A 26,607-nucleotide genomic window follows, 5' to 3' on the forward strand; every position below is an offset into this window, starting at 1 on the left:
GTGATTAATGAGAAACTACTTTTTTTTCCCTCTAAATAACACCAAATCAGAAAAAGTTAAAAACCTGCATCATTTTCCTTGATTTATCTGCAAGAAATGCCATCATTTGCCCTCTGATTTATGCAGTTGTCTGTGATTGAATAAACAAGGCTGAGTTCCACTTCCTCCAGCAGTGCTGTTATGTGCTATTTATATTGCGGTTGTTTGGAGCATCATTTCGGCATTCCTCTTTGCACAGCAGTGTATTTGTGGCTGCAGGATGGTGCATTATGCATGGATGCCAATGAAACTTGTCATTAAAGTGGCCTCGTTTAGGAGTTCTGTGCTCTCTCTGGGCTAAAAAAGACTGAATAGATATAAAGAAAAACAGCAAAAGCTACATGCATATGTCATGTGGACGTGTAAATGATCAGCTGTCAACTCCTGTGGAATATCTTTAATATTTCACTGTGCAAAGCATGTTACAGACTTCATGCATAAAACAGGCAGACCAGGTTTTGTAAAGATGTTTTATTGAGGTACGCGGCCAACCAACGAATCTGGACTCGGGAAACATCCAAACACATACTTAACATTTTGAAGTCTTTAAGGTGTAAACAGTAGATGCTACGTGAAATTAGACACAATTCATGATAGCAAATCAAACTTCCAGTTATGCTGTGACAACATATTCCCCCTGGAATATGTTTTCAGGAGTGTGGTATTGTTTATGCTGCTGTCTCTCTGCCAACAAAGACAAACCGTAAGTCCACCAGCTGAAGAACTTCATGGTGAAGTGAAGTTGCAGTTGAAGTATTTTTAAATACAACATCTACAGTATTACTATCAAGGAGACACATCTACAAAATTACAGCTTATTCAAATGACTCAAAATAAAGTGCTACTCTCGTGATGACAAGAGAAGCTTTTAAAGGAAAAAAAATCACAGCTTCTAAAGGCTTCCACAAAAAATGCAGACTAAAAGGAATCAGCTAGATCCTTGTGCTCTGAAAAGGATGGGTGAGCTAAAATGCATTTTAATTTATTATTCAAATGTAGCAGTCTGTCCTTCAGTTCTAGATTTCTTTCACATTCCTGATTTTCCACACGCAAACTCAGGGACAAGGACTTTAAAAAAGAAAGAAAGAAAGAAAGAAAGAAATATGTCAAATGTTTTAAATAAATAATGAATTAGTGAGTAGAACTCTAAGCAATCCAAAATGTACTGGTATTAAAAAATGGCTTGACTTTAATTCAGAACTGACCAGTCACATCAATAACACAAGGACAAAGGAGGCCAAATGGGGAGTGGAAGATGGAGATGACAGGCTGACATTTGATCAATGATGACTCGTGCACCCATGGGTACAACACTACCTGCATGTACACTGACTCATAACGGTTCAGCACTCTTGTCATTCCTTTCACTGCGCAGCCTCCTCCTCCTCCTGTTTTCCTGTGTCCCTCTAAGCTGTCAGTGAAACTCCTTGTCATGGTCAGAAGGAACCCCATTGTGCTGTTGTTTTTCAGGCAGACTGGCTACAGTTTTTTTCCTCTTGTTTCAAGCTCTAGTGAACATGTTAAAATTCTGGGCAACGCTTGCAACATCCCACTGAGGCTCTTCAGCAGTTCCCTGCAGAAACTGGCGGGTTTATGCCCACCGAGGTCTTTCATGCGAAAAACAGCAGAACACCTTCTGCCACTTGTAACTTCTAAACTTGGTAGATGTTGACATTTTTCTTCCTCAGTGCTCACAACAAGCTCCCAAACAACCCCCCTAGTCTTCCTAAAGAGATTTGCCTCCCTTTTAGCGTTGATTTCTTTTACCTCATCTGTTTGTAAAATAGGAACACAACAGAATAAGGACGGTAGACAAACACAGCTGTGTCTCAAAAGTGGACAGACATAATAATCTATAAAATTTTACTTTAAAGAAAGGAAAATTTTTCAGGCAATCCCTGGGAATTCATGTTTTTGTTTTAAGGATAGTCGAAAAGGTAAACTCTGAGTCTTTGGGTAAATAGTGATGGTCACAGGGTTTGCTTTCATACCAGAAATTAAAAGATGCTGGATAATTTTTATAGCATACTTTAATTGTCATTTCATAATGAAAAGAATCAGTTTTTGATTTTTCTGTGAAAGATCTCCTCTTGTCTCTTCTTTTTGCACTCTCAAATCATTGAGTGCAACTCAGCCAGAAACTACAGACAATTTTCAGATCTGGTGTATTCCTTTCATCTTATCCTGCCGTCTGTCTAAATGGCAGTAGCTTTCCATAGCTGGCAGTGGTTGTTCTTGGCAAGTGCCTATTGTTGTAGCAGTCTACAAGAAGCTGATATCAGTCCCCAGGGCAGAGACCCTGAAATTAGCAGATAGGAATGAGACACACGGAGTGGGTAGAAACAAGAAAAGGACACTGATAGAAGCATCATGTTCCCATGACAGGATTCAGCCTCCTCCCACGCTGGTAGACGTCTTTTTGATGAGGAAAAACTAAATCTGAGCTGGCATCCAGCAGACATTTTAAAGCATTTTTGACCACCCTTGTCTACTAAACATCGATTTATTGGCTTTGAAAAGATAAACCTACAAGAGAACTAGAGCAGGGCAATTGCATAACTGCCCCCTCCATTAAAGGCTTACAATCAACCAGCTGAGCTGGAAACCATGTGTTTATGAGGGGCTGTGGTTCCAGATCCTGTGTATTATGTTTTTAGTTTTTCTGTGTTTGGCTGACCAGTTGGAGAGGCTGGAGCAGTTGTTATGCCAGGGGAATGAGGCAGAAGGGGGGTAGTTTTAAAATGGGTGCATCCCTGGGGAAAGTAGATGTGGAAAGATGGTCGCTTGTGCACAAAGGTTCAAATCTCCTCTATGGAATCAGCTGGGACCAGCCCTTTCTTCTTTCCACTGCTCAGCTTTAGAAACACCTCACCCTCTTCTCGTTTCCCCACACAAATCTAAAAGCAGGAGACAGAAAATAAGATGCTGTGTTTTCTAAGAGGAAACTAGAATAAAAGATTATTTTTACCAATATAAAAAGTGTTTTTAAAAGAACGAATAACAGACCTTACAAAAATCAGAAAGTTATTGTGCAAACTGCCTAAAGGTTTTTTACTTGTGACTAAGCACTATGAATTTTCTCTTTGTGTGTATATGAATCAAAATACAGTGGATGAAAACTGATTGAATGTGACCCTGAAGGTCAAAAAACAATGTGGGTTTTCTATTCATAGCAAAGACAAACAGACATAGATAATGCTGGTGCCAATCCTTTGATCGCTCTCTAACCAGGATGCACCCCACTTCTCACACAGCATGTACTGGATTTGGCTTCAGTCCCCTGAAACCCTTCACAGGACAGGTTTCATGAATTGAGAATTCGAATCCTATCATCAGTGTATGCTGGGTTGCCATTATAGCCTTTAAATGGTTACACTGAAGAAAAAACAGTGAAGCTATCAACAAAAATAAATTCAGTCTCAAACCAGTATTCCAACATCAGTATACCTGGGATTCCCTCACAGCCATGTGTCCTCTCTCTCGGTTGCCGGGATTACCCTGAATAACCCGCCACACTCTCTCTCCGGGTCGGACCCTTTGCACAAAGTTGGCAGGGAAAAAACCAACTTTGTCGCCACATTTACCCTGAGGAATAAACCAAAACAGTTCAGTCAGCATTTAAACTGTATCTGGATGCCAAGATAGCTGTCACAGATTCTTCAGATCTAGTTAATGAGATTGCGTGATGATAGCCTGATCTGCGCTTACTGGCCCACCAGACTGCACTCAACCCAAATTGTTAGTTGACAATCCAACTTGATTCTTTTTCTGATGGAAAATCTGGAGTTTTTCTGCTCCACTGTTGTCAAGTTCAAGCTTAAAAGAGGATTGTTAGATATATCTATATAATAAACTGCCTGGCCAAAACCCCCAAAAGTCTAATGATCTAAAATGTCATTGAACCGCATTTAGCTTTAGCTTTGATCAGAATCAGAATCACTTTGTAAAAAACAAGGACTCTGTGGTGGTGTCGTGTAAAAACAAAAAACAAAAAACGGTAATGCAGAAATAGAATGTGTGATACTTACAGAATATATACTATACAAATTCTATATAAATATTAAAAATAAATACACAGACTACCCACAGACAAAGAGGTGACAGCACATATTCGCTCTGGCATCATTTTATTAAAGCCATGAAGTGTCACATCAATGCAAGACCCTTGCATTGATGATGGGAGAGTTGGATTTCTGTGTAAAGTATTCTCCAGAACATCCCAAAGATGTTCCGTGGGGTTAAAGTCTGGTCTCTGTGGTGACCAATCCATGTGTGAAAATGATGTCTCATATTGCATGAACCGCGTTTTCACAGTTGGAATCCCATGAATCCTGGCATTATAATCTTGGAATAGGTCCATGTAGTTCATCACATGGAAAAATCCATTGAAATACCTGCTTGTTCAGTATGTTCAGGGAGTCAGCTGACCTTCTGGACACTTAAAACTGCTGTACCTAGACCTGACCTGACCTGAAGCAACCCTAGCTATTAATGCTGACCTAACAGGCTTGTCTGGTAGACACTATACATGATGGATGCATCACTACATCCACCTCTCTTATTACCTTGATGGACCCATCCGTCTGGAACAGGGTAAACCTGAAAGTCAGACCACATGACCCTTTTCCATTGCTTCAGAACCCAATCTTTATATTCTCTAGCAAATTGAAGCCTTTATTTTTCTGATTAGCTCTGGTAAGCGGTTTTCCTAAGGCTGCTATTTAGTGCCAATCCCTTGAATTCTCTTCGTATTATGCATGTGGAATTGCAGTTACTTTTGCTATTAAATATAGCCGTGAGATGTACTGTTGATCTTTATTTGAGTTCACCAAACGTCTAAGTGACCTCTGACCACGATCGTTCAAGGTTTTTTTCCAACCACATCTCTTCCTTGGATGATAGTTGGTTTTAATAATGCATTGGACAGTTCTCAACCCACTTTTAGTAGTTTCAGCAATATCCTTAGTTGTTTTTCTTGTCTTCTTGAAACAAAGTAACATCTTTTCCATGACCACAGGAAACAACCTCCAAAATGGTTGTTTAAGAAATGAGAAGCTACTCACTGCATTGGTCCAAGTAAAAAACAAAACAAAAAACTGTTGCCAGAAACGCATTATTCACTGCAGTAACTATCCAGTAGAAGGCAGACAGTATATTGTTAAAGCCTTTTTAAAGTAAAGTCCCCCAAAATGAGTAATTTGGCACCAAATATTCATTCATACTAGTTTTAAACAGTTTTTCAGTGAAGACTGCTTGATAAGAACTGAACACTTTTATATCTACCGTTTCCATCTCATAACAGCAAAGCCCAAATGAACTTTTAGTTATTTAGTAGTATAATTGAGCAGGCACCTTTATTGTTATATCATCATAAACAGAAATGAGAGAAACAACACTTTCTAAATTAAGATTCTGCCTCATGTAGTGGCAAATCATCCCATTTTTGCTGTTTGTATAAAAAGGATGAAACGTTTGTTTTCCACGTGCGCACACATAAACAACAGGATTTGTCCCTTTCTTGCCAGTGATAACTGGGTATACCTCATTATGCAGCAATGTTTCACAGTTTAACACCCTCTGCCTCAGGTGTTGATGTGTTTATTGAAGTGATTCACAAACTATACATTAGTAATGAACAGATGATTCACAGATTATACATAATTTAAAGGTTTCTTGGAACGAATGTGTTGATGTGTTGCTCCGCTTTGGGTTACATAAGTTCAAGCGAAAACTATGCTCACAGAGTGTATGCTAAATCTGCACTCTGGATGCGTTTTCCGTCTTCGTGAACTGAAACACACGGGCGCACACACAAATGCACATTTATTTCCATTGGGAGTTAGTGAAGCTCATTACAGACTCAATAAGGGCCTCTACGCGGCTGCAACAGTAGTCAAGTTCATTATGTTAAACTCTTTTGGTAATTTTCAGAGGAAATTATGTTCTATTTTTGTCTGTGGCTCCTTACATGTTTGTGACAGGCAAAAATGGAGCAGGTGTTATGCATTAAAAGCTTGGTTTAAAGACCTAATTTAACACATGCGCAGTATGAATGCACGTGCACACACATAAACACACACACACACACACTTTTGAGAACTTGGGGAAAATAAAACACAGTACACACCAACATCACCAGGTATGCACCAACTAGCACACACAGATGTTTGCAAATGATTTATTACCCACCTTCCACCACTCCTCATTAGAGTCGTCAGTGACCTGCACCCGATCACCAGGACTAAAAGAGATAAGACAAGAGAGAAGATGGGAAAAAAAGGGCATGAGAAGGGAGGTAATTGGGGTGGAGAGGAAAAAGAGACAGGGAGACAATAGAGGGAAACATGATGGGAAAGGCAACGGAGCAGGGGGGGAAGAAAGGAGAGCTGATTGCAAGCACAAAATATTACAGTTATCTAACTGCCACAGAAAGCTGTAGTGTACCCGCGGTAGCAACATTGCGGAGGTTAAAATTTGGGTGAGTCTTTGTGTCTCGCTGTAGAGGTGACAGAACAGCTGAAAACAAAGTCAAGAGGTCTACATGAAATATAACTCTATAGTGTCTGCTGCAGCAATGAAGGCTAGGCCTGATCTGCAGCCAGCCTGGCCTGCATACTAATGATGCTACCATTTTTTGATGAGACTTCTCTACACATACACAGTATGCCCACTGTCCTAGATATACAGGGAGAAGCTGTCCCAATTGCATTTCTGTGCGTTCTGTCTCCTGGGTGTCTGCATTCACAGCTGCCCTATATGATCATGGTATACACACAGACACACACACACACACATGTTACACACTACCATGTGACTCATATTTCTTAGGCGACTGGTACAATTCTGCTCATGCAGCTTCTCCCATGAGCGCAGTTAAGAATTTAAATGAATCTTTTTTACGGTTTGCAGTGTCCAAACTTTTTTATATATACTATATTGTGTAACTAAGCATTTATATCTATATTGTATATTCCTAACAGTAGAATTAGCCAACTTTAGCAGTTTTGTGGTAGTAATAGATAGTGGATAGTGGTTCTAACATAACAATGCTAGTATTTTATAACTTTTACTGTTGCTATTTTAATTTTTAAATATTATATTTTACATGTACAATATTTCCTGACAATATGGAGGGCATCAGAAAGAGCAGCTAGGTTTCTTTGTAAAAATCCTCACAATGACTAGTGGTGAGATTAGCTGCTATTCAGTCTCAAAGAAATCTATGAACTCTCTTTTTCACCTCTCTTGTCCACTGCCCATGACTTTGGATGGTTAACTCTAGGTATTTAAACTCATCCACCTTCACTACTTCCCTGTAATTCACACAGATATTCTGTCTTCCTTATCTCCGGATCATACCTCTACCTCTCTACCTCTGTCTTTCTCCTCCTCCCTACTCTTACTACAGATCACAATGTCATCTGTGGACATCATAATCCATGGAGACTACTGTCTGACCTCATCTGTCTTAACCACTTATCCTAAAATGGTTGAAACCAGCTGGGGTGGAGCGCATCCTGGCTGAAAGTGGGAAAGTGGTGGGGTACATCATGGACAGGTTGTCAGTCCTTACAAATCAAATCCAAATAAATGTAAATCCCCCCAAACACACACACACACACACACACACACACACACACACACACACACACACACACACACACACACACACACACACACACACACACACACACACAGAGCCAAAGCACAGATGGCTGTTAAGAGCCCCCACTTTATGAAGGCTATGCCCTAATCATCTATATACTCACAAAACACCTTCACATAAGCATTCTGCCCTCACACTGTTACATAGTTTTTCTTCTTTCTGATCTTACTTTCTTGTATTTGGGCTTTAACTCTGACAACAGCGCTCTGCTTTCTCCATCTGTTTTCTCTGTTTCTCTCTCTGATAATCTTCAGCTCTGTGCCATTTCCTCTCATGCATGTCCTCCCTTTCATCTCTCAGTTGTTCAGTGTCTTTATCCCCTTCCCTGCTGGGAACACAGCTCAGTCACTAGTTCTGCGTGGGGACAGTGATGGGCTTTGAGTTTATAATTAGTCGTCCTTAAGGGCGCCCTGGCACCGTCCTTTGCAGATGGTGGGGACATTTTCATCCTGCAGGAACAACAGCCGGGGCAAAACACGAACAAAAACCGACCATATTTACGCACGCAATGCTAAAAAAAGCAATTGCACACAAGCACTCCTGGACATGCACACGCATATAGCTATAAAAATCCTTCCACATAGTCAGGTTGTTTTGCTTTTACTCACTGTAGTTCCAGGTCATTTGGTTCCTGAGGCAGAAACTTGTAGAGCGCTACATAGGTGTGGATAGAGTGGACTTCAATGCGCTTGGGCACCTGGTTACAGGGAGATGCAGGAAGGGGAGGCAGTGAGACAGAAATACACGCTTGAGGAATAGAGCAACAAGGGATGGAAGTATGTACAGGTGGATTAAACAGAGCGGTACCTTCTCCTCTGCAGTCTGAGTTTGTTCGCTGCTCTCGTCTACCTCCTTTTCGATCTCTGGCTCGGGGATAGGATCATCTGGAATCAGCGAGAAAATTTCTTAAAAGTCGCTAATCACACACATAAGCACTCATTTTATTGTTTTGGTTTTGGCTTTTTACAAGCAGCCACAGTAATTCTCTCTCACGCACAGAAAGTTATGCGCGACACAACATCTGCATAGACACACATAGGCAAGGGCATGCAGCGCATGTGCATATCCACATACATCAAGGCACAGACACAGAGACGTCTTTACCCCCTGTCTCCTGAGTTAATTCTTCCTCCATGCTGGACTGTCTCTGTTGCCTCTCCTCTCCTCCCTCCCCCTCAAATAAGAACATAGAGAGGAAGCAATAAAATATCAGCACCAGGAGGCCAAAGAGGATGCATTTGATAGTGGGTGACCTTGTTGTCAGTCAGTATGCTGGAAGTTCATGTATTCAACAGGTTTCAGAGATACCTGATTTTACATTTTAGCAAGCATGCACATTCTTTTCAGTGGAGAATTTAGATGAGAAGCTTTCTATCAGTATCACACGTGTATAAACAGACAAAGATACAACATTTTGGTGAGGCGAGCTATTTGGTCCGATGTTGAGCTGCGGTAAACATCTCTTGGCTGTTGCTTCATATTTGCTGCTTATAAGCTGTACACAGATCAGTCTCAAATATTTGTAGCTGAACTGTTACTTTCAGATATCGCAACATTTATTCAGGGTTTACAATTTTGATTTAGATGGCTTGCAGCTGTTTTTCAGAGGATTCGGAGAGCTTTTTGAATTAGTCTCCATGTTTATATTATGACTAAAAGCGGTAGCTAAGAAGACAAGAATATTGTTCTGTTAAAGATTTTCTTCCAATTTAATGGCTGTTCTGATAATACCTAATAAATCTGAATCTAAAGCATTCGCAAATGTATTAACTCTTAATAATTCAATAAAAAACCATATGCACCCTTTACAAAATATGGCTTAACAAGGGAATGTCACTGTTAGTTCTCTTAATATAATAAGTAAGTTGGCTAATGGACCAGTGTTGTTTATTGTGTCAAACACACGGGACTGAACTGTCCTCTACCCCCACCCACAGGCCTATGATGTCATACCAAGCTGCGCGTTGGTGATTCTGACAAACTGCCAAAACTGGAGCGACTCATCTGTGCCAAGGACGTCCCGTAGCGCAAGGCGGCATACACAGGGTCTACTCGCATCCGCGGTGCCTCTGAAACCACACACAGACACGTAAATTATTCACTAAAAGACTCCGGACACACTACAATCAGGGCTGCACGCTGAGATTACACTGTACATCATGACTATTGTGCCTGTGCCAATCTGGAGGAACCAAGGGGTCTAAATATAACTGCTGTAACACAGTCAGTCCTGAACCAAAGTGGCCTACTTTAGATCTGCGAGGACAGCAGCCAAAAATTCAAAAGAAAATGAAGACATTCCAATGAATTAACATGCTTTGATTTATTTAACTTAGTGGCAAGAGATGTGTCTTAGTTTAATAGCTTTAACAGATGTGGAACTGTAGAAAGAGTAGAAAGGGAATAAGAGACGAAATATAAAATATGGAAATCTTCTGAAAGTCTTCACTGCTGCATTTCATGTAGACAGCAGTGCTTGGGTGCTATCACACTATTTCTGAAGTTTGGAATTAGATTTTTCAGCTCTTTCCCCATCCAGCTCAACAGAAGGAGGGTAGAGGGATTTTGCTGCAGGGCCAGATGTGTCTCAGTGTGCGTGTGCCTGTGCAGGATGAAGTTGAAATCACCTGCAGTTTCATACTAAAGTCATTTCTTCTGTATACAGAAGAAATTGTGCAGCAATGTGTTATTTAGTATGATTAAGTCAGGTATTTAGAGTCGATAAAGCTCATTACACTGACTGTAGCAACTTCACTGAAGAAGGTATTTCTGCAGAGAGAAGTTAATTGCAGACAAGTAAATGATGGGATGGGAACCCAAGCTTAGAGACTCTACACTCCACTACTCCATATAAATAATTATTTTTTAGATCCTTAAGGTTCCTTTTGAGACCGGAAGGAGAGTTTTTATGTAAAGTAGCTTCAGGTCTGTTTTTATTATAATGTTGTTAATTATCATTTAACTGATAACATTCTGACCCGAGAATATTATCAGTATTCATAATCAGGTGCTCTTTGGCAGATTTAACCTTAACGTTTAAACAGAGAAATCCTTTTCACATTTATCACGTATGAATCATCACTGCAAGACTGCAACGTAGACCGGTAAGTTCCCGCAACTACCTGACTCATAAATGAGGTTTAATATGAGAACAGTAAATTGTGGCCAGGAGGTACTTGATGGGAAATTAAGGGGGTCTGTGAGTAAATACAAAATGAAAACTGTTGTCTGATATGACTGTGTGTAAACATTTTACCAAGCCTTTTGTTAGCATAATTATGAGCACACTGTGTAATGTGTGATTGTGAGCTTGGCAGGTTGCACTCTCAGCTGGCCCTGGCAAAGTCCCAGGCATCATGGTGCTGAGCTCGAGGTGATGATGGAGTTGTAAGTTCATTGTACCCTGACTCATGAGTACTACAAGCAAGTGACAGCATGGGGCGCCGACCCTGATGTGAGTCATGCATTACGGCAGATGACTGTGTCATGTTCAAAGGTGTTCTTCCAAAGGTATGACAAAGAAAAATGAAGCTGCATTTCAGCGGTGACAATGAAAGGAAGAACAAATTTAAGCACTTTGGTCCAGTGGTTGTAAAAGCAACTCGTACCACTATGATTTGGCCTTGAGCGGACAAACACTGACAAGAAAACTGATTAAAAATATAATTTTCTTTGAAATTTATTCCCAGCATTTGCTGAATGAAATAAGGTGGATGTTCGTGAATTTGGGGTTACTATCAATCAAAAAAGTGGGCAGCATTTCAATGTTTATGAATTTTTAAACATGCAACTGTGGTGCCTATCTAATAAATTAATCCTCTCTCCTCTCTCCTCAGTCCAAGGATATACAGCACAACTCATAAACAGAGATATAAAAACATAAACATTAGAACTTATAAATATTTATTCACATACTTTCAGCGTAGAGACGGTCCATCAGCCTCCAAGTGAAACTGAATTTGTCTCCTTCTCTTTATCTTTTTCCACTTCACATTCGTCCGTTGCCAGGTGAGGTGAAGACATTTCTGGTTTTTATTACATTACAAGCAAAAGTGCAAAAAAAATAGAAAAATCGAAAAGTAAAACCCAAAAGGCTGGACAAGAGCAACGTCACGAAACAAAAGCACAGGGACACAAGCAAACCCAACCAGCGGACTCACTCATACACCCACATGCACACTTGGACTGCGCTCACCTTGGCTTGGCTGAACTTCCTTGACGACAGCCAACTGGTCAGTGACGAGCATCGGCGAGCTGAAGTTTCTCTTGAATGCTCCCGACTAATGGAGGGGAGAACAGAGCACAAGGGATTTTATCAGCTGCCATAACTTCTTGTTTATAGACTCAACACATAGCTCAACATATATCTCTTTGTAGTGCTATTTGAACACATACAAAATGTAAGTGAAACAATTAACTGGGCTTTAGCGCACGCAGAGGGGCTCACTTGCTCCAGGAAAGAACAAAATAAGCAAAGCCACGTATGAGCTCTCTCTGCTGCTAATCATGAACAATAAATTCACTCAACCACTACTTGTGGCCACATGACTTAGACACAGACATGGACATGTGATTCTCTGTGTGTATGTGTCAGCACGACTGCAATTTCACACCGAATTAAGCACAGTGAGAGTTTCAGCTGAGATATCGGTTTTTCTTTGCCTTGACTTGCAAATGAGCCGCTCACTTTGTCATATTATGTTGAAGAGAGAAACACTCAGCGGATCAAAGGCAATAAGTGGCTACCTTTGTTCTCCACAAACACACCCAGATTGTGCTCTGATGATATTTTAGCTTTCGCTGCCCTCATCATTCCCCTACCTTTCCCCCTCTCTGTTTGTGCACTGCTGTCAAACTGCACTGAGCTCTCTTCAGCACAGCGCTCTTAAAATTTTCCAAGTGGCTCTCAGAAGGTCTCGCCTCCTGCTGCATGCTAATGTCCTCTGCTTTACACTAGAGGATAAACACGAAAGCTGTGTCTGAAATCACTCCCAATTTTCTGCCTAGTGAATCATACTCACCTTCTGCCATTGTCCTTCAAACAATCATAATATTACATTTTTCATGATAACAAAAAAAATACACAGTTTAACATCTAACCGTTACTCCGCAAGTGTGTGAAATACTCTTTATGTAAGCAGTAGTAAAGAAAATTAAACATTGCTAACGGTGGCCCTAAAAGGATAGCGCAATGATTAATTGTTTTATTTCAGTAGCATCAGCACTTCACAGCTTCAAAACAGCACTTTTCTTTCTGCCATATGTATCTGTGTTTTTTCAGCAATTTAACTGAAACTGCACATATGGTGAGCAAAAATGACTGCCTGCAGGTCAAGAGTGTTTCAGTGTTTATACGTGTGAGTCTGTGTGTTGATGTAATAACCTAAATGTGTTTGATGTGATACAATACTGATTCATCTGTGGGGAGTTTTTTTTTTCTTTCCCATTAACGCTGTACCTAAAGCTATTCTATTAAAAAAAATTAAATTAATTGCAGCGTGCACAGGGTTTTGTGGTCAGGTTTTCAATTCATGCTTGTAATCCAAACTGTGTTGGTAATATGACAAAACAATGTTCGGAGTTTGCAGTGAAACTGAACATCAGATAAAATTAAATGTCAACCTCTTAACAATTTACACATTTTAGTCACTTCTTTGTTTCAAATGTGTGAGTATGTTGCAGCATGACTTGAAAAATAAGGCCTTCCCTAAATGTCTTCTCTGTTAATGCATATTTGCATATTCCCAGTTAACGGGACTCTTGTAGTCCTACGGATCACTCTAGCTTTGCACTCTCCTGCTTTGTAGTAGAGATTAAGAGAAATGAGGAGATGCAATAAACTGCATATATGGAGGTTGTTTCATTGCCCCTCTGGGCCTCTATGCAGGCCTGTGAAAAACTAAGTAGAGCCCATGATTCAATTGCTTGTGGAACCACCTTAAGCAGCAATAACTTGAAGTAATTGTTTTCCCTATGACTCTATTAGTATCTCGCATCCATGTGGAGAATTTTGTCTCACTCTTCTTTACAATGTTGCTTCAGTTCATTGAGGTTTGCGGGCATTTGTTTGCGCACAGCACTCTTATGGTTCCCTTAAGGTCTGGGCTGTGAATGGGCCACTGGAATACTTTCATTCTTTTCTTTTTCAGCATTTCTGTTGTAGATTTGCTGCTGTGCTTGGGATCATTGCTCTGTTGCGTGACCTAATTTCAGTCAGACAAGTGGCCTCACATTTGACTCTGGAACACTTTGATATAGTGTTCCAGAGTGTTCCGGGGCACCTTGCAGTTGGTTGAGTCAACAACTGCAAGGTGCCCAGGTGGCTTCAATGGCTACAAAACAAGCTGTTCACCACCATGCTTGATAGTGGGTTTGTGCTGATATATCCAATATATCAAATATAAGCCATGCTGCCATGTTGATTTTAGAGAGAATAGGCTTTATTGTGGCAATCTTCCAAAGAAGCCGTACTTGTTCAGTCTTTTTCTAATTATACTGTCATGGAGTTGAACATTTAATGTGCTAACTGAGGCCTGTAGAGTCTGAGATGTAGTGCTTGGTTTTTTTTTCTCAATTTTTTAAATTTCTCTTGGAATGAATTTGCCGGATTTGCACTCATTGAAAAATTGCAGCTTTGTTTTGAAACCCACCTGAATGTTCTAGACCAGCAAACTGCCAAGACTTCTTTGAAACTGCTTTATGGTGATTATCAGTTAATTAAGTGCACTTAGTTTTCCACAGGACTGCATAGAGTCCCATGTCCATGTGTCATTTGGCTGTATGTTAACACATTTATTTCAATGAATCACTGAAATATTTGCTTTCTTGCCAAAAGTGAACACGAGAAGTAATAAGTAGCCATTCTATTCTTGCAATCCAGACACAAACAAACCCAATGCTACTTTTTATGTTTCCTATTCATTTCACAGAAGAAGATGGTTTATCATAGCAATAGCCTGGCATGAAGTGCAATGGAAAAACGTGAAAGCAACAATCACTTTCCACTGAAGAGTGCTAAATCAGGGACAGAATCAGTTTAAAAGAGTTGAGCAGACCAAAGTGTGCAGTTAGTGACTATGCTGAGAGAAACTCTCAATGCTATAAATGAGGGCAACATCAAACTCTTGGTGTGTGTATTTCACACCTTCCCATGACACGGCTGCTGCGATAGTTCTGAGGTGCACCACAGGTGAGCAGCCATCTTGCACGTTTTACAGCGCAGAGCTTGTTTGGAGTTTCCTGCAGAGTGGGATAAAGAAGAGAGAATGAAAGCAGGGGACACCAATATTGAAGCAGTCACAAAAAGAAAAAAAAAAAACAGCAGGCGACAGATGTGCACTCGGCAGAAAGTGCTAACAGAACAAAGTGGCCCTTAGATCATATGTGCAGGTTTTTCTCTGTTCAGGTGGAGAATGAAATCAAACCCTGTCCCAGTTTTATCAGGCTGGCACTGCAAACAGAGCTCACACTAACAGCTTCATAATGAACAGCTCTTCTTGCAAAACAACTTAAAGAGATTGGAAAGCAGCTGGACATATTTCAATCATAATCGATTTGGTATTGAGTCATTTACGTTTGTATTTTCAAGTGTTTGGGAGCTAAAGTCTCTTGAGACTCCAGTTGTTTTCTTCCCATTTGTTATATGTTTAGAAATCCTCTTTTCATGTTTTAGGGATTAAGGAGTTGAGTCTTTATTATCCTAGAAAACAAAGATCACTGATTTCTGAATTTGTCACAGATGGGGATTATATCGACAGGTCTGTATTAGAGCAGAAACAACAATCAAACAAATTGGGTAGCTCAAGAAAAATAGCGGTTTTAGAGAGAGAAATAAAATTAGTTTAACAGCTTATGAGAAAGAGGCTACACTTTGTTTCGGGACTGCAGAGGTAAATCTAGAGCGAAGTGATGCGTTACATAAATAAACCCACTAAGGATGCAAAAATAAGTTTTCAAAAAACTGCACAGGAGCAAACACGGGGGAGCAGGTTGGAGACTGTAATCAATCACAGTGACAGGAAGTAGATTTGCAAGAAATACTAGAAGCTAGTAGCACTTAGAGGTGGCAAATCAGAGACAAAAGCAGTCGCACATCTGCACCAGAGCTATAGCAAAGTCCAGATCTAATTGAATGACTTAAAACAAGGAGAAAAAAAAGAAGGAAGCAGTGAGGTGAGATTTAAAAACTTCACTTTTCTCAGGAAATCATTATTATTTTGTTTATTTGCACCACTTCAGGTAATTGAGCACCTTAAATATGCTTGTTTTCTGTCTGATATGGAGCTGTATGAGAAGACTGACACCACATTTATAGTCTCTGTGCTTTCAGATATGCAAGGGTCTGCATGGATTTAAGTGACGTAAATTTAATGGTGAATGGTAAGTTCCACAATTGTCCAGATGCACTTGCCCACTTGCCTACTTCCAACTAGATTTGGAAAAAAAGAAGTAAGACCAATTACTTGTCCAAATTTGCTTGCTTGGTCATATGACCAACTCTCTCATCTTTACAGGAAATTTAAAATCACATTATAGCACAGTGGTGATAAATCATAGGTCCTGAATAATAGTTTTACACAAAATTCAAAGTTTGTCATCTAAACTCTTCAGTCTTTAGTTTTCATGAGTAAGTCCTGTGAGAATATCAGGCACCTTACCTACTATCATGTGCTTGCAATGCTGGCAGTTGGTGGGCTTTCGAAAGATGTGGTCCTGGAAACAGTGAGTAATCTGGGGTCGGGGAGGCTTGGCGGGGAGTGATGGAGAAAGGCTGAGTGAGGGCGAGTGGGAGGAGATGGAGGGGTTGGGACTGCGAGATGGTGAAATTGATGGTGACCGGTCACCAACAAGTGGGGAGCCAGGCATCAGAGGGGGGGACGGAGGCGGCGGGTCAGTGATGAAATCCTGGGGCAGGCGGGCATCGCTGTAGGACCTTTGGAAGAAGTTCTCCACGCTCTTACTGCGCATCATGGTCTTGAAGGACAATGAACGTTTTAGTCTCTGGAGCTGCACCCACGGACACACATCGACAGACATGGGGACAAAGATAATACATTAAAAATAAACACGAGATAAGCAAGAAGCAATAACAAATGTCCAATGTGCCCTCAAGACAGCACAGGCAATATCCCGGAATCCATAAACATCACACTCTGTTCAGATCAGTACACCTTAGGGAAAGAAGTTGACTCATGTAAAGCAATATCACCTCATAAGGAAACAACACATTAATAAAAGAGCTACCCGTCCCCTTCAGCGAGATCGAATTCATATTTTTAAAGGGGTGCTTGTGCTTTTGGTTGAACAAGATAAGCTTTTTCTCTTTGAGAACACCCAGCATCTTACATTGAGCACTGCTGTGTGTATAAATTGTACTCGCTTAGTGGTAGTGACAGAGGGACTCTTGTGATAAAATGAAACAAGAGTTTATTCAGCCCGATCATCTATCAACAATCCATCACCAGGGCCCTTAAAGTGAGCCCCGGCTCCACTAAAGAGGCCACACGGTTGCAGTGAGCACAAGTGGTTCAACTCACACACCAACAGCATGTGTGAATACACACAGGTAAAGGGTTATAATTCAGCACCCAGACTTTTACTACAGAATAATGCTGCTTTATGTACAACGTGTAGTTTGGAAAAAAGCAAGGACTACCCTGAAAAGAGCATTGTCTGGATTGTAAGAATAGCTGCTTTAAAACCTGTACATATTGTATTATTAAACATCAATATGCAGCAAGGTCCCTCTGTAGATGTGCAAGCTGCCCATGTCACGAAACTATTTCCCATATCAGTACAGATCTTCTGAAGTTCTGTACAAAAGATTAGGAAAATTGATTAGGAAGATTAGGAAAATGAGAAATAAGTGTGGCAATTCATATCTGCAAATGATGCAAACATTCATGAAAAATACATGCCAATGCAGTATAAGAGACAACTCCAGATGTTTTAATATTACAACAAGCTTGAAAGTCAGTATGTGGTATGGCCTGTGCTCTCTTACACTAGTTTTCTTGTCATTTCTTTAAGTATTCTTCAGGAAATGTTTCTCTGGGCTTCTTTAAGGACGTTTGAAGCTCTTCTTTGGATGTAGGTTGCCTTTGGTTCCATTCTCTCTAAAGATGATTTCACCCTGTTTCAGTAATGTTAATATCCAGGCTGCATTGGCAGTGTGATTTGGATGCATCTCTCAGGTGCTCTGTCAGGTCTTTGCTTTCTTCGGGACTTTGTGTTCATCTTCTGTAGAAAGCTTTCGGGCCTGACATTTTTTCTTTTTTTTCCTCCACTTGTCAAGCTTTCTCAGGTTTTTTAAGGACAATCCACACACGAAGCAGAAATATTTCAAATTTTGGCTAATCGGTGTTTGGGAATCACCTTGTTGTTAGAAAGTTAGTTTTATGTTTGTCAAACTGTGTTATTTTTAGCATTTTTCATGGACTCAAATAAAGAAATGGAATAAAATTACATGTGTTTTGTGCTTTGTAATAGGCTGACAGTAACAAAGTGCCTAAAGATACAATTTAAAATTAGTTCATTGCTAAGTTGTCTGTTATGTCTAGACAACACTGGTTCATACCTTGAGTTTGTGCTTGAATGATTCATAGTTCAGTGTTAAATGGCTTAACAAGTAAAAAACACTCCTATGAAAATGGTCAGGTACTACCACTGGACAAAAAAATGAGTAAAAAAGCAGCCAGTGTCCCAAGACATGTTTGAAAGGCCGCCAGAAAGCATAGACAGAAAAATTACAAGAATGTCTGGCTGATTGGAAGCAAAATATAAAGAAATGAGTGGAAAGTTCAGTTCTTTATAGTGTGCTGTCAACACCGTATGTGCTGGATGGTACCTCTCCTCACTAAGCTGGAGAAGTGTCTTTTATTTCCAAAAAGAATATCAGATTTTGACTGGTCACACAGGAAGACAGGTTTCTTTTTTTGCCTCAGTATAGCTTAAATTCCCCAGAGATGGTTGCAGCATTCCTGGATCATATTTACAATTTATTCTTTGTATGGTAGAGTGTTAACTTGGATTTGTGGATTTGTCTGCCCACACAGCCTTTGCCTGAGTCATGAACCTCTGGCCATCTTTGCTTCTGAGAGACTCATCCTGGACGCTCCTTTTTATACCCAATCATTTTACTGGCCGGTTACCAGTTAACTTTTTAACAGCTTTTGCAGGAACACTGTTACATTAGGTGTAATAACCAAACCAGTTCTTTAAGTTCAGTGCTTTTCAAAATCTTAAGAGTCAAATGATAAAACATCACATCAACAGGCATCACATCAGTTATCTACAGAATGCCTAACATTGATTGACTAGATAAATGAATGGTTCCTGACATTTGCCTCCAGCTCTATGTACGGTTGATGATGCTAGTTTCCCAGGGGACAGGCAGACATTTGTCACAATGGCATGCGATGGAAGGGGTAACGCTGTGTGAGGGTGTGGTCACGTCGCAAGGAAAGAACGGATGAACACAGACAGACGAGGAGACAGATCATCAGCAGGCTACATACACTCTGCGCACATGCTCTGTCTGTCTGTGCTCATTCTGCTCAGCACCAAACATAATCACTTAACAGGGACATGTTGTTTACAGCTCTGTGAGTCTGGGAATAAGCTATGAAGACAGTTTGTCTATTTGACTGTGTCTGTGTGTGTGAGGAACACATCGATGCAGCGCAAAAGAAACAAAACTGTAGGAGTGTAACTGAATGTACATTTGCACACTCCATATGCTTCCTCTATTTGTGAAATTATTTCCCTTCATTAGATTACACTGATGAAGATTAGGTACGCTGTGGACTACTACAATTCATTATATCTCTGTTAGACATCTCTGAGCACCGAAGGGTGTTATTCTTATCTTTTTTTTTTTTTTGTAGAACTTTGAAATCAAGTACGCCGCATTGTAACCAACTGATTCGTTAAATACATACAATCTGGGCAAGGACATTTTGCAGGATTTGCATTTCTTAGCTTCTGGTTGGGGATTTAGGGTTTCTTATTGTAAGCTGAATCGCTGCAAGTGTTCGTTCACCTATTTATGGCAGCTTCTTGACACACAAGTGTTGTTAGCTGCAGGAAATGTGCAGCATGTCTTCTATGATGCTTATAGATGCATGTTCACAGGCGGGCAGCCTGGATGCAGGCATTTAATGTGTTGGATATGTCCATGTGTTTTCTGGGTTTCACTGAACTATGCACCACAGTGATCCTAATGCATGACTTAAAACTTTCAGTTTGGGAGAGTCAATTCAGTTCAATTTTATTTATACAGCACCAAATCACAACAACAGCTGCCTCAAGGCGCTTTATATTGTAAAGTAGACCCTCTAATAATACATAGAGGAAAAAAACCCAACAATCATATCACCCCCTATGCACTTTGGTGACACTGGAAAGGAAAAACTCCCTTTTAACAGGAAGAAGCCTCTGGCAGAACCAGGCTTAGGCAGAGGTGGCCATCTGCCCCGACCAGTTGGGGTGAGGGGAGGAAGACAGGACAAAAGACATGGTGTGGAAGAGAGCCAGAGATTAATAACAAGTAATGATTTATTGCAGAGAGGTCTAAAGCCAGAGATGCCTTTTGCTTTGTTGCGTGTGATCTTATTCTACTCGGATTAAAAATGTTAAAAAAGTTGTCATGTAAGGATAAACAAGCATCTAATTTATGCTTACCAAATAAATAATGATTAACATCTAATGATCTGTTTTGAGTTGCATTAGTAATTCATTTTTTTTTAGAGGGGTAAAATAAATTTGGTGTTGAAGCAGGTACAACAAAACCCACATGTTTGCAACCTGGTAATATTTCCTCAATAATGACTTATTAATGATTAACAAAATGATTCATGAAACATTACAACTTATAAACTATATAATGGGGTGGAATATATTTTTAATGATGTTAACAGTACAAAGTTGTTTTGATTTCATATTTTATGTGCGGCATCACAGCCTTGAGCAGAGCTCTTTCAATCAGAGTGGCTGAGTGCTGGCATAACAGCTCCGGCTATAGAGCACATGTCTCAATTACAGCTAATCTAATCATCTGTCAGTGTGCGGGCCTGAAAACCATTCCCGTTTTCTTCCATTTGAACATTATCTGAAAGAATAATCCTTCTGACTCAAGGCCGATGTGACATCAAGTATGATGTGGGGCTTCACTGCACATTCATGTGCACCACCGCACATGAGGTGAGATGCTGATATCGACGACTCAGAAGCGATATATGCCACACTTTAGTCCCAGATGTATAGCTGATTATTTATTGATTATTCGTTTTATGAAAATCCCTGTGACCTGCAATGGGACCTGCCTCAGTCTTCTGTCACTTCTTCCCCAACTGCACTTCTCCAAGTAATACTCAAACCGTTTCAGCTTAAAAAGACGCATTTGGGTCAAGTCTTGCCTGCTAATGTTCCTCCCTCAACTTTTTTTGTGACTCATAAATGACTAATAATGTGATGCAAAATGCAAAATATTGCACAGATTTACACACATCTGCAGAGTCAGTCTTCTTTGAGCAGCTCCTATCTCACTGCCGCAAAGCAGACTGACGAGCTGTCTCAGCAGACCTGTAAAAGCCCATAATTTTCACATCTTCGATCCGTATTACAGCAGTCCTCTGCCTTTCTCACATGTTGCCAGCATAAATGTACAAAATCAATTCTCCACAGCGGGACAGCGAGGATTGACTAGTCATAATTCAATGATAAGACTTTTATGTCACTCGAATATGGTTCTACCACCATCAAAATTTAATGGGGCCAGACTGAGATATTTATGGGATGCTCCAGTCTGCCCAGAGGTCAAGACTCAACAACAAAGCCTTTGTCCCACTGGGAATATGAGGATAATATAGGCACTCTGGAATTTGGTGAGATGGTCTGGGTGGGGCCTGCATCACATGTTTTCAATGTTTAGAAATGTAACACCAGTAGGATTACTATAAGTCAAAACTCGGTATGTGCGCATAAGTTTTACTGCAACTGATCTACGCCTCAAGTCAAAACCAGTATTCAAGTCCATATGACCTGAAATCAATATTTTAATTTGTCTACCCTTGAATTTCCACTTTAATCACTCCAGCTAGTTGCGCTATAAAAAACTAAGTACATTTTTTTCTTTTTTTTGCAATGATACACGTCATAGTGACTGACCTTGTTCTAAGTGAGGATATATCAGCCTTAAGAAGGATAACCGAGTTATAACTGCGCTCTGAAAGACACAGTCTCCTGGCTCCCTCCAATTCTAGGTCATCCGCAGAATATGTCATTTCAGAGGAAACTGTCACCATCAAATACCAGGTACATGGATTTCAGCATATAATTATTTTCACTGTGTGGCTTCAACTCTTCTCCGACAGTTGTAACCGAACAAACGTGAAGATTTTATTAAAGGGAAACACAACAGCGGAAAAAAAATCACATAGAATAAAAATATGAGTGAGCAGCTGTATTTATGATTACAAGGAGCACATGTGGAGTGGTTTTATGTCCCAACATTTCTCAGGTTGGTCAAAATTTCTTATTATGCATGGCATCCTGGCAAATTCCTGCTCTCAGTGCAAGAGAAAAGATGCATAATCACAGGCTGCCTCCTCCATTCTGCTACTATCACACATGCATGTACACACACCGTCAGTCATTTACACACACACACGATCACTTTCAAGGACTGTTTAACAGCAGAGATGATCTCTGTGGAATAGCAGTGTGGAGTATCTTTTGTGCTCCTGTAGATTTCTAGTGTCCAGTATTTCAGCATCTCACACTTTTCCTTGTAGTGTCACATTAATAAACATCACAGCAGTGAAGGTGTTACATTAATTAAAGAAGACCTTGGCCCACTTCAGCTTCCTGATTTGACTTATTCACCTGCTCACATCTATCTGATCTGTGTCATAGCCCCTTCATCTGAAGAAAAAGCCAAAAGTGTGAGCGTGATTTCAAAGATGTTTGTACATCCGAAATGTCAGTGAAAACACCAGAAATCATGCACCTGCTAGATGATTAGGAAGAGTTCAACCTGAATGGCAGTAATGACTATGGCCTGTGTGAACATGAGCAGGTGCACAAGATAAAACCTGCTTGCTTTATGACAAATGATGACTGCTGTATCCATCAAAAGTGATGCAGTGAAATTTTCTCTCCCATTCGATGCTGTCTTCGATGCTGTCTTCACAGCAACCACCCCTTTATCCTTAAATGAATTAAGAGAGATGTCGATAAAGACGGAGCTTTTTCTTACAACCATCTACATTACAGAGGTGTTCATTATCACCTGGGGTAAAAACCCTAATCCATTTTCTTTTAGTCTGACCATAAAGTTTGTGGTTTGGGTGGTAATTTCAGTTAAATGTCTCAATAGCTATTTTATGGATTGAAATTTGGCACAACTTTAATTTTTTCCATCAGGATAAATTGGTGACTAATAATGTAGTAGCAACATTAATAGATCCTGCTGCACTTCTGTTTAGTGCTACTTCAGTATCACTGCTGAATTTAGCAAATAGTGCTTAACGTGCATGCTTGCATCACTTTTTTGAGTGTACCATTTTTTACACAACCACTAGTTAGACAGGAGGCTCTATTTCTTTCTTTCTTTTATTATTATTTTGGTTTTAAATGCTGCTTTGCATACAATCCTGATGACTCTGATATTACAACTAACTGGTTGTAATTTAATCGAGACCAAGACTATTTAATCAAGACTATTTTAGTATAAGAACACATAATAGGCTACTATTTAAAGCACACTTCCTGGTTGTGCGTTCCCAGTTGATGTTTTGGACAAAGTGAAAACAAGGTGATACAGCTCAGCCTTGTTAAACTGCCTTTTCCTGAATAGCCGAAAGAAAAGAAAAAAAGCTTTTTGGATGTGTCAACGTAAAAAGAAAGCCATCCATTACAAAAAGATAAATTTGAATGTAAGCTCTTTAAGATTGCTTGTAACTTAGCTTTGAAACTGAGACAGTTCAGCTTCACTGTAGGGAATGCCAGTCATCTTTCATCTCTCAGTCAGCTGCGTATGTGTGTGTTGTGTGCTCACATCCATTTAAGAGGGTTTAGTGAAGAATGCAAAGTGGACACACGGATGGATTGTGGGAGTTGTCATTACTCAGCGGGCAAGCTGACAAACAAGTATATCAACCAAAAACATGTTTACGACTTCATATCTCTGCGCTCAGACATCATCCCGTGTGTTCATCCAGGAGAGAAGTTGTTTACCTGTGCACCTCCATCACAGAAAAAGCTCCCAAAGCATCAACAGCTCAGAGAGATCAAACTGCTCTCAACAAAAAGAGCAACACTATAGGCTGATGACTGCTACTCGGGCATCTAATTGGCTCCACCACTCACATTTCTGCCAGGCTTGGCAATACACTACAGATTATTGTTGGGAGCTGGAGAGAGAGACTGCGCTTCCTCTTCTCGTAATCTTCTGGCACTGTTTTCCTCTGTTCTTGATTTACGATATCCATCTTTGGGGGAATTTGCTGCTGGTGGATTTTGGGGAGCATCTGTTACCTCTTTCGTTTCCTCCCTGTCATCGTTGTCTAATAAAAACCATCACGGACACATGACTATGTGTCTGATTAGATTCCTTCAGAAATGTGGCCCTGTAGCTGTGTATTTTTATGTGAGGAACGGCCTCCAGAGCCAAGCTGACAAAAACTCTAGTATTGTACTTATGGTTGCATTTTTACTTTGACACTTCAATGGCCAGGTATTTAATTCATTCAAAAGGATGAGTTCCTCTAGCATAAAGGTTGAAGGTTAATTTTGAATCTATCCCACACAGAGAACTCAATAGATTGAAAGACCAAAGGCAGATGATCAAACTGATGGGGGTTTTTTTTATTATAGAGGGCTGTGACATGATGAAGCCAGAGCAAACCGGTGAATCATTTGAATACCAATCAGTCCAGCTTGAAACAGGTTCACGCCCATTTTTCACCAGTAGCAGCTGGTGAGAAGAGGAGAGCTGGAGTAGAACGCCTGGAGTAAGTGGTGTTAAAATGGCTTGTAACAACGCCAACTTGTATGCTTTCAAAGAGGACATCAAACATTTAGATGAAGCACAGAGGCAGTCTGAGGCTGGTGAAGTATGTGACTGTGCTGCACGGAGTGTCACTTTCCTCCAAACATGTCAGCAGCGTGCATGTGTTTGTGTGTGGGTGGCATAAAGAGTCATAGGGTAGATTTGACTTAAGGAAAGTTGTATCAAGCTGGTTGGTCTTATGTGTCCTTCCATTAAGAAGCAGACATCGGGAAAGCTTCCACAGCTTGGAGGCCAGCCCTTGAAATCTTTGTTTATATAGTTGAGTGAACAAATTAAATGGATTCATAAAGACACTCTGAAAGGGCATTTGTATCTTAGACATGCACACTAGTAGCTGTGTATATGACAGACACAAAATTCACATAAGCAAATGCAGCGTCTTATTTATTGCAATATAAACTTGCTACCAGCATAGAAGAAACAGCGTGAGTGAGTGCTGAAATGTCCGCAAAAAAACTGTAGCTCATCAAAAAAGAAGCAAATTAAAATAACAAATAGACAAAAGCATTAAACACTTCCATTATTACATGTTTGTTTTGCTGCCTAATAGTCATTAAAAACACACACTTGAACCCTTTTGCGTGCGCCTGCTTCTAATGGATTTTGACAGAAAGAGAGGCACGGGGAGACAGTATGACATCACACCTTACGTGTGAGGTTACACCTATAGTGACGCAGTCGTGATGAATACTACTGCAATTGTGTTGTTATTAGTATTACATAAACGGTGGAAATGCGGGTGGAGAAAACCATCAAAGAGGAAGAATACACTTAAAATGAATAAAATAAGTCTTCTTATTAATAGTTCAGTGTGTGCATTTAACTACTCAGCAAACTTACTCACTTATATCTACTGATACTGTTCTTTTTCGATTCGTTAGGCACAAATACGTGTATGCTATGATCTGTATGGCATCTGAACAAGAACCAAACTCCAAATTTAGGTACTTGCCTTGGAAGTCACTGGTTGGATGGGCATATTGCTTGGAGAGCGCTGGAGCTCCGAGTCGCACTCTATCTCATTGTTTTCTGTCATAATTGGCGTCGAAGTGGGAAGCGTCGTTCGAGACACAAACAGTAAAAGTTTTAACTCCTCAAATAGAGTCCAGTCGGAAGAAGATTTCCGGCTTTAGCCATTTAAAAGACTGACAAAGTGTGACAGATCCACATCAGAGCGATTTGTGCGCGCCTCAGGGCCACCGACTCCACAAAACACGTTTCTGGGTTTATTAGGATCTGTGAAAACAGGTTATAAATTCACCAGCTGTTAATATCTCATTTATGCCACGTGAGGATGGGCATTCAGGAAACGGCTGAACCTTGCGTGTGGGTAGTCTTTTGTGTCCCCCGCTGACGCGCACCGGAAAGCTCCAATGTGGCACAATCCCTCCGTCCTCCAGGTGCAAATACGGCTAAAATCAGCAAAAATGTCGCTGTGTGAATATGAGAATGTCAGCGAAATAAAATCATATCCAAATCGTCATCAGCTTGTGTTCTGGAGGAACTCGCTAGGTGTAAATCCAAAGCGAACTGTGTCCTTCACCGCTGCACAGACTTAAATTTAAGCGCAATCCGAGGCACGCCTTTCCACGCGTCTGAGGCGCATGATTGGGGCATTTTTATTTTTTACAACTCTACCGGGATTCATTTAGTCTAAATCAAGACTGACGGCCACGGGCGGAAGCTTATTCAAAACCCAAATATACATTAGCTTAAAATTTTCTCTGTTCTGGAGTAAAAGCAAGAGCAGCTCTTCATTCTGCTGCTCGGATTTTGCGTCTTGAGTGTGTGTGTGTGTGTCAAAGCTGCTGTTTAATTCTATGCGCCTCCA

The 26,607-nt window shown here is 40.4% G+C and overlaps 1 protein-coding gene across 2 annotated transcripts; it reads right to left on the reverse strand.

Moving 5' to 3' along the window:
- Positions 1–470: 470 nt before the first annotated feature.
- LOC134626440 (SH3 and cysteine-rich domain-containing protein 2-like) lies at positions 471–26,397 on the reverse strand. Of its 2 annotated transcripts, XM_063472260.1 has the most exons (12): positions 26,096–26,397; positions 25,729–26,012; positions 16,363–16,711; positions 14,850–14,944; positions 11,901–11,985; positions 9,659–9,774; positions 8,810–8,879; positions 8,513–8,589; positions 8,314–8,402; positions 6,229–6,280; positions 3,487–3,624; positions 471–2,936 (listed from the first exon to the last, which is right to left on the reverse strand). In XM_063472260.1, the coding sequence occupies exons 2-12, from the start codon at positions 25,810–25,812 to the stop codon at positions 2,838–2,840; spliced, it is 1,254 nt and encodes a 417-aa protein (XP_063328330.1). In that variant the 5' UTR covers positions 25,813–26,012; positions 26,096–26,397; the 3' UTR covers positions 471–2,837. The 2 variants fall into 2 exon arrangements, with proteins under 2 accessions (XP_063328330.1, XP_063328329.1); XM_063472259.1 differs by having other exon boundaries at positions 25,729–26,397.
- Positions 26,398–26,607: the final 210 nt, after the last annotated feature.

The sequence above is a fragment of the Pelmatolapia mariae genome, linkage group LG4 (assembly GCF_036321145.2).
Source record: "Pelmatolapia mariae isolate MD_Pm_ZW linkage group LG4, Pm_UMD_F_2, whole genome shotgun sequence".
In the NCBI taxonomy this organism is placed as follows: domain Eukaryota; kingdom Metazoa; phylum Chordata; class Actinopteri; order Cichliformes; family Cichlidae; genus Pelmatolapia; species Pelmatolapia mariae.